The sequence below is a fragment of the Phycodurus eques genome, chromosome 4 (genome assembly GCF_024500275.1).
Source record: "Phycodurus eques isolate BA_2022a chromosome 4, UOR_Pequ_1.1, whole genome shotgun sequence".
NCBI lineage: Eukaryota > Metazoa > Chordata > Actinopteri > Syngnathiformes > Syngnathidae > Phycodurus > Phycodurus eques.
Genome location: NC_084528.1, coordinates 22,762,929 through 22,780,633, shown reverse-complemented (window position 1 = coordinate 22,780,633; position 17,705 = coordinate 22,762,929). Strand labels below are relative to the sequence as shown.

The window sequence follows — 17,705 nt, the reverse complement described above, 5'->3', positions numbered from 1 at the left end:
CCAGCTATCCTCGTGAATGAGGCGGGGTGCACCCTGAACTGGTCGCCAGCCAATCGCAGGGCACATATACAGTAAACAAACAACCATTCACATTCACACCTATGGGCAATTTAGTCTTCAATTAACCTACCATGCATACTTTTGGGATGTGGGAGGAAACCGGAAAACATGGAGAAACCCCACGCAGGCACAGGGAGAACGTAAACTCCACAGAGGTGAGGCCGGATTTTAACCTGGGTCCTCAGAACGATGAGGCAGATGTGCTAACCTGTTTCCACCGTGCTGCCCTCTATTCTTATATTACAAAACAAAATAAATTCCATACCATGACGTTGTGGTGGTACAGAGCTTTAACTAAAGCATTCTGATACAAATAATAATTTTCCTAGTAGGCCTAATAAATGTTTACAATTATGTACTGTTTTACAAAAGAACCACCAAAGAACACATTCACTCCCATTTACGCACTGTCTCTGAATGCACCTCGCGTTCTCTGCAGCTGTGACGTGCCTGCCATGAATGGCGGCCGTGGCTCCACAGAATCGGTTGCCAAATACAGCGTTTATCCGTCGACATATGAAGGCTAGTATATAGTCTGTTCAGACGGGTTTTCCTGGAAATCCCAACAAAACTTGACACTTTTGAATGAAAAAGAGCTTTCGTTCGAAAACCGTTCTTTGACGCCAGAATGAGCACATTGTCAATTACATTCAAGTTCAGTTCACGTTGGTACAAAATATGAACGGGTTCATGAACTTTCATTCATTGAGTTCATGAACTTTCATTGAACTCGTTCAGGTACAACACTGAAGACAATAACAACAATGGTAAATGGAGGACTAGAAGAATCAAACGTGGATGTTACTCTTAAGTCTGATAAGGAAGCAAGCCACTGCTCTCAGATCAGTTTTAATGACTTAATGATTGTTTTCCTGTCTTTGTTTGCTTCTTCCATGTTCTCAGCATCGCTTTCTATTTTTGGGGAGGAATGTTCAACTCGGTCACCCCCTTCAGAGCCCACCGTTTACTCTCCCCCCCACCAGCATGTAAAGCGAGAGGAAGGATTTCTCCTCCTTCAGGGAATTGATGAAGTCTCATCGCATGCTAACATCTCGGCAGTGCTCACACTTTCGCTGCCATAGTGGATCCAGCTGATTGACCGGGAGCCAGTGTGGGGGGATGTAAAGGGAGGTTTTAAATATGGGGGTTGTGGGGTGAGGGGGTGTTTTTGGATGGGATTTGGAGGGGAGGGTAAAATGCATGGAAGCAGAGCAGCAAGTCCTACTTAAGCTCCTTCAAGCTAGCCGGAGGGCTGCGACACGCATCATTTAAACCTTAAATGTCCATTGAGGACACCAGCTCACCACTCGCATGACTCAGCCTTGGATGTGCCATATATGGACATATGAATACATGCACACATAAATACAACAAAACCCTTTTTATTGCGGGGGATATGTTCCAGACACACCTGTGATAGGTGAAACTCCACACTATAGCGAGACCATAAAAAAAAAAAAAAAAAAAAACATTTTAAACCCCACCTCCATTTTGACTAACGTAAAAGCATCTTTGTTGCTGTGCAGACGCTGCCTGTCTTCTCGGGACCCATACTGCGTGTGGCTGAGGGCTGGAAAGTGTGTCGCCGCCACACCCAGATTCAAGTAAGTCACTACAATGTATTTGGTAGCGTGATGATGTCACAGTGCCACGACATCACGTAATTAACGACTCATCAGGAAAAAGCGGACTTGTTTTTAATTACATCACAGGGAAGTTATCACAAAGGGGTCAGCTTTTTCCTAAAAATAATCACATCATGTCACACGGAAGACATTATGTGACACATGACACAGGTGTCATCATGTGAGATGGGTGATATTGTGAGATCATGTCCCATCAGTGACTTCATGTGACTGACGTGACCCAGGTGACATCCTGTAACAAAAGTGGAATCATGTGACACAGGTGGCACATGGGTGACGCAGGTGACATGTGACACATTTGAAGGTGACATCATATCCTTTGACACGTGACACAAATGGCATGATGTGAAAAAAGGGGAATCGTGACACAGGTGACATGTAACAAAAGTGCAATTACGTGACAACGGCAGCATGTGACAGAGTTGACCTCATGTAACACAAGTGACAACACATCATGCAACACAGGTGCCGTGAAATAAAGGGTATCATGTGACACAGGCAACATGTCGTAAAACAGTTGACATCACATCATTTTACACATCAAGTGGCATGTGACAAAGGTGGCATTATGTGATATAGATGACATGGGTGACATTGTGTGACACAGGTGACTGCTTGTTACAGACATCAAGTGACAGAGGTGGCATTATATCACATGACACAGGTAAAGTTATGTGAAACAGGTGACGTGACATCACACCATTTGACACGTGACACAAGTGGCAAGTTGATGGAGGAGGAGAGCAGGCTGTGAGGAGAGCATGCTGTGACAACGCGAGAAATTGCGTGATTTCCGAAGACGAAAAACATGACGGCGCCCCTTGTGCAGTCTTGAAAAAAACAGCTACTACAAGATAAAATTTATTTTTTCATAAGTCTTTTTCAACGGCGGATGGTCGCTTCGTTCTTTCCTTTTTTCCTCCGCCAGATTTGCTAGCAGCAGTAACTTACAGAGACCCACTTGATGTCCGCGCAGCTACGTCAACACCAACTCGTCTCGCCATGGAGGATCCGAGTCAACGCGAGCTGCCGTTGAAGAGGAAAAAAGCTGATTCTTCCACCTCAACTGAGGATTTGCTTGATTCGGCAGAGATACAGACGAGTGTCCTCTTTTCAATCGACAAGAAATTGTCAATTGCACTTGATTTGTTTCGCCAGGAGATCACCGAACTCAGAAAGAGCTTGGAATTCACGCAGCAACAAGTGAATGAGCTAAGATTAGATAATACTGCGCTTCGATCAAACATGATGTCAACATCAGCAGAACTACAAACTCTTAGACTGGAATATAAACTCATGAAAGAAAACCACGTTGGCCATTCAATCAAGAAGCATGCGTGACAACCTCTTTTTCTCAGGCATTCCAGACAATGCTCCGGAAGACCCCGAGGTGCAGATTAAAAAGTTTATGATGTCCGCACTCAAGATACAAGCAAGATACAGTCGACAAGATTACTTTTCACCGTGTCCACCGTTTGGGAGGCCCTCGTCCAGGAAACCGACCACGTCCCATCATTGCAAAGTTTGAACAGTTTCAGCAAAAGGTTTTTGTAAAATCCAAAGGTCGAGAGCTTAAAGGGCCTTCGTTTGGAATGAACGACCAGTTCCCCAAGGAGATTAATGAGAGGCGTAGAGTTTTATACCCGTTCATGAAGAATTTCCGTGACAAAGGCAAACGAGCGTGGTTAGTTGTCAACAAGCTACATGTCTGTTTCGTGATGCCAACGTCACGCCCTGGCACTTCTAGATAAGTACTACTTTTGATCTGTTGCCGTTATGAATTGTCAAAAATGTATTGTATTTTGTTTCATTCTTTCCACTTTTGCTGAGATAAACAAAAACGGAATCACGCATGCCACCAGCATGAATCCTCACTCCTATCTCTCTGCTTTCCTGCTCTGCTTGCTTCCACACACACTAAACGCACAAGTCGCTCAAAACTCTTCCACCACACACCATATTATCCCCTTGTCACTGTTTCCTATGTTCAGTGTTTGGGCGTTACCCTTCTATGTACCCTGGCTTTGCTGTACTCAAATATAGCATCTCTATCACCCTCTCTAAATAACATTCGTCAAAACAATAGCACAAAATCTCCCGAAAACTGTCAAAAAAACAAAAACAAAGAATGCATAGTACCAAATCTATTAAAAATTATGATACACCCACCCATTATATGTCACACTTAACATTCGTGTCTTGGAATGTCAATGGCATTCGATCACAGGCTAAGAGAATTAAGGTTATGGATTATGCCACTAAACTTAAACAGACCTCCTCCTATTACAAGAACCGCTAAGTCAGAAGAAAAATGCCTCATTGACTTTAATTTCACTCAGGTTATCTCGGCCTTTTATAACTGTAGACAAAGAGGAGTCTCAATACTAGTCCATGAAAGACTACTTTTTACAATAAATAGTACAGTAGTAGATCCAGAAGGCCGATATATAATTATACAGACAACAATATTTAACAAGCGTTATACAATTGTCAATGTCTACGCTCCAAATAAAGATGATCCAGCCTTTTTTCACATGCTCTTTTCACACTTGTTAAACTTGTCAGCCACTTCTACAATTATTATGGGGGGTGATTTTACCCTTACGCTAAATCCCCTAATAGATCGCTCAAATCTCAAAAATAGTAATCAGCCACAATGCTCCAAAATACTAGAGCAGTATATGGATGACTTTGGTCTCGTTGACATATGGAGGCTGAAAAACCGTACAAAAAAAGATTACACATTTTTATCGTCAGTTCACCGCTCTTTCTCAAGAATAGATTTTTCTTTCAAACAATTCGGCAGCTTCAATTAATTACTCTCAAAATACATCCAATCATCATCAGCGACCACGCACCGATTTCTCTCAATCTAAAAATTTTATCAAATTTGGGACCCCCACCAACATGCCGCTTAAACACGTCCCTATTGAAGGACCCAGATTTTGATTCTTTCGTGAGGAAGGAATGGGATGAGGCGGCACGGTGGACGACTGGTTAGAGCGTCAGCCTCACAGTTCTGAGGACCCGGGTTCAATCCCCGGTCCCCCCTGTGTGGAGTTTGCATGTTCTCCCCGTGCCTGCGTGGGTTTTCTCCGGGCACTCCGGTTTCCTCCCACATCCCAAAAACATGCATTAATTGGAGACTCTAAATTGCCCATAGGCATGACTGTGAGTGCGAATGGTTGTTTGTTTCTATGTGCCCTGCGATTGGCTGGCGACCAGTTCATGACAGCTGGGATAGGCTCCAGCACGCCCGCGACCCGAATGAGGAGAAGCGGCTCAGAAAATGGATGGATGGATGGAATGGGATGAGTTTCTGAAATTCAACGACTCCCCAACCATATCCCCATCTCTGTTGTGGGAAACCGGGAAAGCTGTTTTGAGAGGTCGAATCATATCATATTCTTCGTATTAGAAAAAACAAGAACAAAAATTGGAAAATGGAAATGAGGAAAAAAATTAAACACCTCACAGAAGAATATGCAATTAATCTGATAGATACGCTTAGAAACCAACTTCAAAAGGCCAAACATCAGTTAGACGTTATCTTATCAAAAAGAACAGATTTTCTACAACAGTTAAGATACACTAACTTTGAGTACAATAATAAATCGGGAAAATTCTTTGCGAACCAACTTCAGCGCAATAAAGAAAAATCATTAATTACAGCCATTCAAGATTCAAACGGCAACTGTACACAGTTACCATTAGAAATAAGTTAAATGTTTTACAATTTTTAAAGCGGCTGATATGCATCTTCGAACAACCCAGATCAAAAAGAAATTGAACCTTTTATTAAGGATCTAAATATCCCTCAATTAAATACACAAATTAAAGACAGCCTTGATGTTCCTTTAACCATCACAGAATTACATAACACATTAAAAAATATGCAACCGAGTCGGGCGCCTGGTCAGGACGGAATGCCTGTTGAATTCATGAAACATTTTTGGCCAATACTAGCGCCTCTGTTTTTCAGAACAGTCAATGAAATAAAGAAAAAAGGTAGAATTATTAGCCATATGAACACAGCTTCAATTAGGTTATTACTAAAGCCAGGTGAAGACCCCACTCTCCCTGCGGATTATCGGCCCTTATCACTGATTAATGTAGATATCAAGATTATCTCGAAAGCCCTCGCAGCGAGACTTGAAAAGGTACTTCCGTCGATAATCCACTATGACCAGACAGGCTTCATTAAAGGTAGAAGTTCCACAAATAATGTCAGACGTCTGTTGAATTTAATAAGCATGTCACAGCGTAAAAATCTTAACGCAATCATCATGTCACTTGACGCAGAGAAAGCTTTCGATAAAGTTAACTGGGCTTTCCTGTTTGCAGTATACATTGGATAGCAACATTATACAATTCGCCGAAAGCGACAGTCACCACAAATAGGATCACTTCACAAAGTTTTACATTACAAAGAGGAACCAGACAAGGATGTCCACTCTCACCAATGCTATTTGCAATATTTATCGAACCTCTTGCTGCCGCTATACATCAGAATGCTAATATTAAAGATATCTGCTCACAAGTGACCGAACACAAAATCAATCTATATGCTGATGATATTCTTCTTTACATACAGGAACCCAAGTATTCTCTTCAGGCAGTCTTAAATCTCATTAAAACATTTTCACAAATATCAGGCTACTCTATTAACTGGACAAAATCAACAATACTCCCAATAACAGCAAGCTCATGGACTCCTGCAGATCAAATCCCAGAGTAGCCCTATTCCTATAGGAAACATTAAGTGCTTGGGTATCAATATTTTGTCAAAACTCACAGAGCTAACCAATCTAAATTACACACCACTTCTGGAAAAAATCTCAGCTGATTTAAGACGCTTGGAATAACTTTCCTATATCCTATTTCCTATTACTGGGAAGAATAGCGACAATAAAAATGAAAACCTTACCTCAAATAAATTATTTATTTTCAATGAATCCATTTAAGCCCACATTTAAATGGTTTCAAACCTTAGATTCTGCTGTAATAAGTTTTTATTCAAAAAATAAGAAATAAGGACTTCAATGCTCACATGGGCAATGACAGTGAGACCTGGAAGGGCGTGATTGGGAGGAACGGCCCCCCCGGTCAGAACCCGAGCGGTGTTCTGTTATTGGACTTCTGTGCTCATCACGGATTGTCCATAACGAACACCATGTTCAAGCATAGGGGTGTCCACACGTGCACTTGGCAGCAGGACACCGTAGGTCGCAGTTCGATGATCGACTTTGTAGTCGTGTCATCGGACGGGAGGAGACCCCGGGGACGACCCAGGACACGCTGGATAGACTACATCCTTCGGCTGGCCTGGGAACGCCTCGGGATCCCCCCGGAAGAGATGGATGAAGTGGCTGGGGAGAGGGAAGTCTGGGCGTCCCTGCTAAAGCTACTGCCCCCCGCGACCCGACCTCGGATAAGCGGTAGAAAATGGATGGATGGAAATAAGAAAAATAGAATTAGTCTATCCATGCTTCAGAAAAGTAAACAGGAGGGAGGCCTAAATGCTCCCAACTTTAAACACTATTATTTAGCTAACCAATTACAATACCTCATCAAATGGTTGCACCACAGTGAGGAGTGTGATTCTTGGCTAGAATGGGAACAAACAGACTGCAACAACATCAAACGACCAAAACTCCCATTTATTTCTACTTGTCTTAATCGCCATAAATGTTTCAAGAACCCAATAATCTCATCCACCTTAATGGCTTGGTGGCAAAATTTAGAATCGACAGGATCTCAATTAGCTCCCAGCATGCTCTCCCCAATCTGTCATAATCCAGATTTCGAAATTAAAAATATACCCCTTCATTTTAGTACGTGGGAACAACATGGAATTAACCACCTACAACAACTATTTAACAATAATGTTTTTAGGACACGTGATGAACTGTTCCAAGAATTCCAAATAACACCCGGAAACTTTCTTCAATCCAATAAATTAAAAGCAGCAATAAAAAACGGAATACCAAAACTCCAGAGCACCCTCGAACTGCCGGAGTTTGTCAAGCAAATAATGAAGCTTCTACCGCAAAGTAAAAGAAATCTCTCTAAAGTTTATACATTTTTTTCATGTACTAAATCAATGCACTTACCAATCACCAAATGGGAAGAGGACCTCTCCATGTCAGCTGACCGTAGCTACGGGATACATCTTTGTAACAATACGTTTAGAATGACAAAAAACACAAATCTACATCTTATACAATATAAAGTGCTTCATAGCACACACTTTACTCAGTACACTATGTATAAAATGGGCTTCTCTCCATCTAGTATATGCGTGCAATGCACCAAAAATACCCCAGACACCTATTTTCATGCTATATGGGAATGTACACCAATTCAATGCTTTTGGTCTTCGGTTATACAAAAACTCTTGTATATTTTAAACTGCAGGAATTCACTTTCCCAAAGATTGTGCATACTTGGCGACTTAAGCATAATTGACCTCCCTAATAAATATTCACAATCATTACTTGTCGCGTGAGCTACCGCTAAGAAAACAATTCTATTAAACTGGAAAAACAAACAAGCTATTAACATCAATCCGTGGCTAAATCTCATCATAGAATATATTGCGTCCCTGAGGCCCCCGCTGGGTGGCCGGTTGTCGGGGCGCCTCGGTGGGGCCGGCGGACCGTCCTGGGTCCCTCGGTGTGGGACGTGTCCCGTCCGCCGGGCTGCACTCGGGTGGACCCCTGTGCCTGATCCCGCCCCTCGATTGATTGGGTGGGGTCCTTAGCCTGACGTTAACGGAATGCACGACAAGGAGCTGGATGGAGGTGGGACTAAGCTTTTGATTGACTGTCAAGGCCTGGGTGTGTGTTTGATGCCCATCAAGCTACAACCGGCTGACGTTTCCACTCTACGCTGTGAGCTTCATTTCCTCCACCGGTGGCGTTGTCACTCAGGTGGCATTATTCCATGTGACATAGGTGACATCATGTGGTATATGACCACATCATTGTGGTATCATTGGTGACATCGTGTAACAAATGTGGCATCATGTGAAACAGGGGACATCACATCATTTGAGCCAAGTAACTCATGTGATATACATTACGTGACACAGATGGCATCATGTGAACTCATGTGATATACATTACGTGATACAGATGGCATCATGTGAGTCAGGTGACATCCCTTCATGTGACAGAGGTTACGTGTAATATGACAGATGTTACGTTATTTCACAGCAGTGGCGTAATGTCACCCAGGGGACATGTCATGTGACACCACTGAAATGTGGCTTATGCAGGAGATGACGTAACATTTCTGGCGTCATGTGACGCAGGTGGCATGTGAATCAGGTAACGTGATAAACATGATGTGACACAGTTTGCATCATTTGACATAGGTGTAATAACAGACATTTGACAACGGTGGCATCATGTGACATAAGTGGCATGTGACATGGGACACAGGTCGTCGTCATCATGTGCCACAACAGCTCAAGTCTGAGTCAGTCTCCTGAAAAGAGGCACTCATGGCTACCTCCCAAGCTTGATTAAATCTATTTTATTTCATCACCTCTTCATCGTCTGCCTTTTACTTTTGTGACAAAGATGTCACGCCAATGATGAAAACTTTACTTTTATTAAAAAAAAATTCCTCATAATTATTTCTAGTTGAAACACGTTTTATGTTGTTGTTGTTCTGCACACACTGCTCTACTTCCCGGTATATAACAAAAAAAACGTTTTGTCCAGAAACTTCTGCCTTCCAGCAGCACAAGCCACAGCAGGTAGTCTCAGCCGAAAATGACACCGTGTTCTGATGTCTCGCCTTGTCTTCATCACCTACCTTGCTGTCTCTAAGCCAGCAAACATCATCATCATTGTTCTACAGGAGGAGAAGAAAAAAATAACAAAAAAGAAAGGTGTTACTTGTCACCATTAAAGACCAGAGAATGACCATTTGATGGGATGTAATGTCCCATTACATCTTGCGTCACGTCACCTACCATATGTTACATGGTGACATAGATTATTGTTCGGGCATAGAATCATATGAAATAATGTCATGTGGTCAGAATTAATGGCACAAGTGATGTCATGTTGCAGGTGGCATCGTAAATCTGATACTAGTGACGTATGACATAGGTGGCATCATGTGACTTGGGTGAGATGTCATAGGTGGCGTCATGATACAGGAAACATCACAGGACATGGGTGATGTGACGTGTGAGATCACATAATGTAACAGGTGACAGTTGTATCATGTGACACAGATGTAACATAGGTGGCACAGATGACACAGGAGACATCACATGTGATGGGTGACGTGACAGGTGGCATCATGTGCCATGAAACACAGCTGATGTCACATAGGTGGCATGTGACACAAATGACAGGAGACATCACACGTGAGGAGGGTGACGTGACGTGACATTATTAATATAAGACAGGTGGCATCAATTAAGCGTCTGAGGATTAAGAAAAGCACTGCAGAAATTTTATGACATCATACACTTTTGACATGCGTGGCACCATATGACCTAGGTGGCATCACGTGACACACTTCATATCACAATGTGATATACAGTAGGTCAGGTTTGACGGGGCCATCATGTGACACCTGTGACAGGTGACTTGTGACATAGGTGGCATCAGTTACTGACGCATGTGTTTTGTGTGTCCACTCAGAGGCGCCTTTGAGCAGGACGTGGAGAACGCTGCTCCGCTCCATCCTGACGTCTGTCATGGTGAGTCATCCATTTTGTCTTCTCACAGCACAAACTAAGGATATTCAAACTCACTGCAACCCATGTCGACGCTCGGCTAGCTAGTTAGCAGGTACTTGTCTACTGCTGTAGACTGCAGGGATGTTAATATCGTTGAATCCTGGAATTTGTCTTTTTAATTGCGTGAAGCTGACAATCAGTTTGTCGTCAGTCGGCCATGAAGAACGTCCCAGATGAGAAGCTTAATATATTCCGCTTGTACACATAACAAAGGTTCAACAACGTGGGTGTCTTCTGGAAGCTGAAAGGAAAAACAAACGGCGATCATGTCAGGTTTGTCGCTAGATGGCACGACACCCACCCCCAACGCACATTAGCATGAAGCATTAGCATGCTCAATCATGTCGAGAGTGTGCATAGCACTCTTTTTCCGCCCCCTCCTGTGGTCCCGTCTGGAAAAGATGTCGTTTTTATCGCTCGTTTGCGCAACGACAGCATCAAAGAAGACAACAAAGACGTCCCAGTGGAGATGAAACACAATGGAGAGTGGGAATCCTTGATGGGTAAAAACTAATTCCAAATGTTTTGTTTGTTTGTCATCTTCAGATGTGCTGGCGACCACGCGCAAGCACAACACGCCTCTGGACACGGCTTACGGTCAGTTCAAACACCCCCATACTTTCTGTCCACAAATGACCACTCGCTCCTTCACACTCTGAACGCCGCCCGGAAGCTTCCGGAATCTTTCATGCAGGCCGCTAGGTGACAGCTTAAACATGGCGGCCATTGTCCTTAATGGCCTTTATCCCCGAGGGACCGCCATCCCTGTCATGTCTCATTTGGCTCACCGCCTCCTGTGGCATGCTCGGAATGGAGTAGCGGGACGCCGACGAGTTGGCCAGTGCGCCAATACGACCCAGGAGGCCTTCATGGAAAAAATTGTTAACGTTTGTCAGAGCCTGTCTTGGGGGCCATTGAGCCAGCAGGCAGGCATCCATTTTGTGTCTCACGACTGACCGCTAACACAACTGCATGGCCACTCACGCAATTGACCGTTAACGTCACTGACCAATGTAACTTGACTGACTGACCACAGACACATGAACACATGAATGATTGACTGCTAACAAGACTACCCAACTGCTAACACCACTCACTGACCGGTAACGCGACTGACCACTATGGTGACTGACTGCCAACATAAGGGCGCACAGACACAGATGGCTAACCACTAAACACCTGAGTGAGTACCAATATGACTGACCACAAACAGGACTGACTGAGTACTAAAATGACTAACTGACCACTAACATGTCTGACCGCTGATATGACTAGCTGACAACTAATGCGAGTGACTGACCATAAAAATGATTGTCTCACTATTCACACCACTGACCACCACTAATACGATTGACTAGTAACACGACTGGCCAACAAACAAAACTGACTCACCACTACAACTGACGACTGACTGACTGACCTCAAATCCAGCCCAGGCTGTGTTCTGAATAACTCCCTATCCACTATATAGTTCCATCAGTGTATATTGTAACGCATTATTGTCCTGCAGACCACACAGCTTCACTTCCTGGTGGCGGAGTTAGCGCTGTGCTGGTGGGTCCTGATGCTGCGGCGCAGTTTTCGATACCCGCCTGTGTGCACCCTGACTCTCGTCGCTCTTTTGTCTGGTGAAAGTTATCACGCTAACAAAGCTAATGGATTGCCCTCGCCAAAGCCCCGGACGCCAACTTTCTTCCACTTCCTGTCACCTCAACAATGGCCACCCGCAGAGAGAAGGGTGGAGGATAAACACCCACCGGCGTATCCAATCAGCTAAATCCTCCGTTGTGTGCATTGTCGTCATAGAAACAAAAACATTCACAATAAATCAAAGAGAAGCACAGATGGTGACGTGGCGGGACGCCATCATCTGGTACACCGCCAGGGAGATGACAAACGGACGCATTTTTCCTCCCTTTAAGAGCCATTTAGCACGCTGCTAACAAGAGGGCGCTAATGATGCTATCAACCATGCAGCGTGTCACCAGGACAATATGTCTGCCAAGTTACAAACATTCCACACGTTATAGTTTAGTTTCCTGTCAGATAGAAAAGGAGAGACTAATGCTACTTCTGCTAAAGCGACTGACCCCCAACATAATGCAACTGATAGCTAACACTACTGAGTAACGCAACTGACCGCCAACACAACTGATCGCTAGCACGACTAACGCAACTGACCTCTTCAGACTGACCGCCTAAACAAGTAACAGCTAACACGACTGACTGACGCAACTGACCACTAACATGACTAACACAACTGATCTCTACACTACTCATCGCCAAGACAACTGACCGCTAACACGGCTGATTGCTAACACGACTGATTAATGTAATTGACTGATAACCCGACTGACCAACAAAACTGACCCTTCACATCATTGACTAACGTAACCGACTGGTGTCAAAACTAACCGCTAACTTAACAGACAACATGTCCGCCGAATTGACCAAACATTCCACACGTGGTAGTTTCGCTTGCTGTCAGCTAGCAGCAAGAGCTAACGTAAGCCTGCCAATGCTTGTGTCGCTGTGTTAACTTCATCAATATGTCAATCATCTTGAATTGATTGACAGACAGATGAGCGTGCATATTTCACAATTAGGTGTGCACTTGAGCAACGATTTTCCTTCCGAATCAGGACGTTGATTGACGAGTCACTAACGAATCACTGTGTTGCCCCCCTCCCCCCTCCTCTTCCTCCCTCCGCTACGACCACAGGGAAGGCCACACCCACAAGCGCCGGCCCGTCCAATCATAAGGAGGCAGGTGACCCTGAAAGAGGTCCAGGTCTGGAGGGCCCTCCCTACGAGGGGGAGCAAGGGTCACCTGACTCGAAGCCAATCAGTGTGGAGATGGAGGGTAAGGGGGAGGGGCTTGTGTCCTCGGTGAACTCTGACCTCTGAGGGGTTTGCACTGTTGGGCCCCGAACGCCTGACTGACGACTAACTTGAGTGATTGCTAACAGGACTGACTAACGCCACTGACCGCTAACATGACTGCCCCCTAACGCGACTTAGTAACACGAATGACCTTTAACAATAGATGCAACCAAATGTTAACACAACTGACTACTAAAATGGTAAATAGACTTCACTTATATAGCGCTTTATCTACATCACAAAGCCTCACATTCACACACCAATGGGCTGCTGCTGCCATGCAAGCAAATTACAGTTCAGTGTCTTGTCTTGAAGGACACTTCAACATGCAGACAGTCAGAGCTGGGATTCGAACCAGCTACCCTTGGGTCACTGAAGAACCCACTCTACCTACTGAGCCACAGTCGCCCAACTAATGCAACTGACTGCTAACACAGCCAACTAACGTGGCTAACCGCTAAAGCGCAAGTACACAACTAACCACCAACACGACTGACTCCTTCAATTGACCGCTAACATGAAAACAAATATATTGGAGTGTGAAAAGGCCTCAAAGTCTAACACAACTGACTGCAAACACGACGGACTTACATCACTGACCCCCAACAAGTCAAACACGACTGACTAACGTAACTGACAAGTAAATTAATGGAATGCTAAAAACACAGCTGACAAATGCGACTCACCTCCACCACAACTGACAAACAAACTTGACTGACTGCTAACACGATTGACTAAAACGAATTACCGCTAACACAACTGACTAATACGACTGACCGCTAACATGACTGACTAATGCAAGTGACTACACCGATTGACCCGTAACACCACTTACTGCTAACACCACTGACTAATGTGGCTGAACCCCCAACACAACTGACTGAATATGCGACTGACCGCCAACACAACTAATCGGTTGCACGACCGACTTAGATGCTTGACCGCTAACATGACTGACCGCCAACACAACTGACCATTAACACAGCTGAATAACGCAACCAACTGCTCACAAAAGTATCTTCTAATACGACCTCCAAAACTGACCACTGATATGACTAACAAAACTGACTACTAACATAACTGACCGCAAACCCAACAGGCCGTTAACACAGCTGACCACAACACAACTGTTGGCTAAAACAGCTAACTAGCCCTACCGCCTGCGAACACGAGACTACGTCCCACTCTGGACTGCTTTTTCCTGCACGCTTCTTGGTCATGTGACCACAGGAGGCCAATCAGCTGCATTGTTGCTCAAAATTGCTGATCGCTGGCTTGTGATAGGACACTGCAGAGGTCCCCTAGCAGTGTGCACACTAACATAAAGAGTAAAAACCTCCCTGACTTTAGCTCGCCAACCAATGCTAACATCAGAAACAACTACAACAACACTTGATAGACAGCACAAATCGTCTCCTTGGTAGAGGTCATAAAAAGAGCTTATGGAGGATTTAGCAGTGAGGAAGTAAGGAAGTGGTTTTCATCCCCGCCTGTCTCGCCGCCTTGCTGGCGTGAGCTGTCAGAGGAGCATAAATCCTCACTAGGGCATCAAGAGATGCCACACTAATAATGAGAAAAAGAAATAAGACGGCGACGAAGAAGACATCACACACTAACAAGACGGACTAGAAACAAAGACTAGACTTTCCATCACAAGAACATTACCATTGTTATATTATTTCAACTGTTGATGTTATGAGCTTTCATGTTATCAGCAATGACATAAGTAACACTTATTAGCATTGGTAATGTTATATAATTAATAGTATTGATGTTATGAGCTTCCAGGTTATTACCAATGACGTAATTAGCATTTATATTAACTTTGACATTAACAGTTGGCGTTATTAGCACTGACTTTAGGAGCCCCCACTTTATTAGCATTACCTCTCTTGGAATCCATGTCATTAGTGTTGACACTTTTAGTGTCTATGTTGTGTATGTTTTTAGTATTGATCTTATTAGTGTTAACAATACAGTCGTTGTCATAATTAGTAATGGAGTTTGGACTACACCGATTTTATCGGGCTAATCGGTATCGGCCGATATTTAGCATTTTTATCGGCTTTGTCATAATTCGCCGATCCGATCAATGACTTCATTGACATTTACGCCGCGTCGCCATCATGCACAGTATATTTGAATCCAAAAGCTAGTTTATTTTTAGCCTTGTCGCGTGTCTTTTGACGTAGTATTGGAAATATCTGACGGACAATAGTTATTTAAAAAAAAAAAACATGTCAGCGGTGTGGAACAGACAACACGTCTGAGACAGACAACACATAATGCCCGGATCAGACTACAAGACAAATTTGCTCTTTCACGATTGCACTGTCAGACTACTCCAAAAAATTCTGATACCACCGCATCCCGTTTTTTACGATCACTGGGCTTTATCTTGTCCACTCAAATGCGACCGGATACACTCGTTACCGTGGCGACGACAACAAGAATGGATCGCGCCGACTGTATTCTAAGGACAAAATGGGGGAAACCGTGTGTTGGTGGTCACCGGTGCTCAGGACAGGAGAGGCCGTTCATTCAAGGCTTGCTTGAGGTATGTTCCCGTACTTTTAATACGATATGGCTCGCAAACAGGCAACAAAACGTTATGTAGCCTAGCAAGCTAGTGGTAGCACAAACGGTTGTACGTAAAAAAGCCGCCGTTCTGTCGAATCATCTGCTAAAGTTTCGGTGTGGGTGAAGTAATTTAATTACAAATAATTCAATTACAGTAAGTTAGCACCCATTATTTCCGTCATGTTGTAATGCTGGTTTGACCTGACTGATTAGAATACACGAATGACTAGAGCAGTGATTTCCAACCTTTATGGAGCCAAGGCACATATTTTACAATTGAAAAATCTCACGGCACACCAACAAACAAAAATATCACAAAAAGTGGATACATTAATTACTGTATTTACTTCCTGCCATCTAATAGAATACCATTCATTTGTTCTGTCTGTCACTATGCCTCACTGGCATAAATAGAGGAACAAAGATACATTATTTATTGTAAATATAATTTTTTGAGCAATTAAGTACACAAGTATATACAGTAAATGAACAGGTCATTTAAATAGACACATTCCTCCATCTTGTGATTGAATCGGTGATCGGTTATCGTTTTTTTAAACTCGCTGATCGGTGATCGGCCCCAAAAATCCTGATCGTGTAAAGCCTAATGGAGTTATTAGCGTTGATGTTGTTTGTGTTGGTATTATTAGCATTGATATTGTGAGCTCCCACTAGGGCTGCAACTAACAATTATTTTAATAATCAATTAATCTGTCGATTATATTTATATATATTTATTTATTTTTATGAATGGTATAAAAACATTCAAATTTCCATCCTAATATTAAAAAAACATTTCAAATTGACAGTGAAGAAAATGCACAAACATAAATTGATTATGATTCAGTTACTATTTTGGTCCGTACCAAGTCAGAAAATAGCCAAACTTTTTTACTATTCTTTTCCAAATTCAATGCAGATATCTGCAAAAGGTGAAACATTATACACAGTCAGTCTGTTTTCATGGAGAACTACAGAAATCTAAGAATATTTTTTGGAGATACCAATTCAGAGGATTTTGACAATTTTAGGTTAAACACTGTCTCAAAACGACTAATCGATTATTAAAAAAAAAAGTAAACGATTGATTTGATAATCGATTAGTTGTCAATTAATTGTTGGACTTCCATCTCCCATTTTGAGCATTTACACTATTGGCGTCCATGTCGTTTGCATTGACACTATTGGTGATCTTACGAGTGTTGACGGTATCATTGACGTTATTAGTGTTGATGTTGTTAGCGTCCATTTTATTAGCATACATTGAGGTTGTTAGCGTCCATGTTATCATTGTCATGTCAAGTCCATGTTATTAATAGAGAAATGCTATTTAATGGAAACCATGGCAACCAACAATTCTGACAACCTTTGGCATAGCACAGAAGCTAAAAGTCCTGATGAGAAGTTGGAAAGTTGCTCCCAGCAGATGGACTCCAACAAACAAACACAAGAATATTTCATCGTCATCATATTTATGAATATTTAGAAGTTTAGTGGGTCACAGCGTGTCCTGCACGGAAGCGCTGACTCCAGTCTTTAATATGTAAATGTCCATATGGACCAGACGTTCATAAAATAGGAAAAGCTTGGCCAAACAACAGCGATGGAACCAGGTCATGTTGCCAAATATTAGAAATATATAAAAATATGAAGTTTGAGTTTCAAGCCAGCATGATTTGACTTTAAGCAACAGTGCAGCTGATTGGATGTTTGTGGATTTGGTGACCATGATGCATATTCAGGAAAAGGTTTGGCTGACAGTGACATAAATA

The 17,705-nt window shown here is 43.1% G+C and overlaps 1 protein-coding gene across 8 annotated transcripts in view; it reads left to right on the top strand.

Moving 5' to 3' along the window:
* sema6e (sema domain, transmembrane domain (TM), and cytoplasmic domain, (semaphorin) 6E) overlaps window positions 1–17,705 on the top strand; it is a 197,866-nt gene that overhangs the window by 168,304 nt on the left and 11,857 nt on the right. For 7 of the 8 annotated variants that reach the window (XM_061674687.1, XM_061674689.1, XM_061674692.1 and 4 more), the window contains 4 exons: window positions 1,587–1,664; window positions 10,373–10,431; window positions 11,017–11,067; window positions 13,193–13,333. In XM_061674687.1, the coding sequence (XP_061530671.1) occupies window positions 1,587–1,664; window positions 10,373–10,431; window positions 11,017–11,067; window positions 13,193–13,333 (329 nt within the window). The remainder of the gene's footprint in view (window positions 1–1,586; window positions 1,665–10,372; window positions 10,432–11,016; window positions 11,068–13,192; window positions 13,334–17,705) is intronic. The other variant, XM_061674693.1, reaches the window with a different exon arrangement.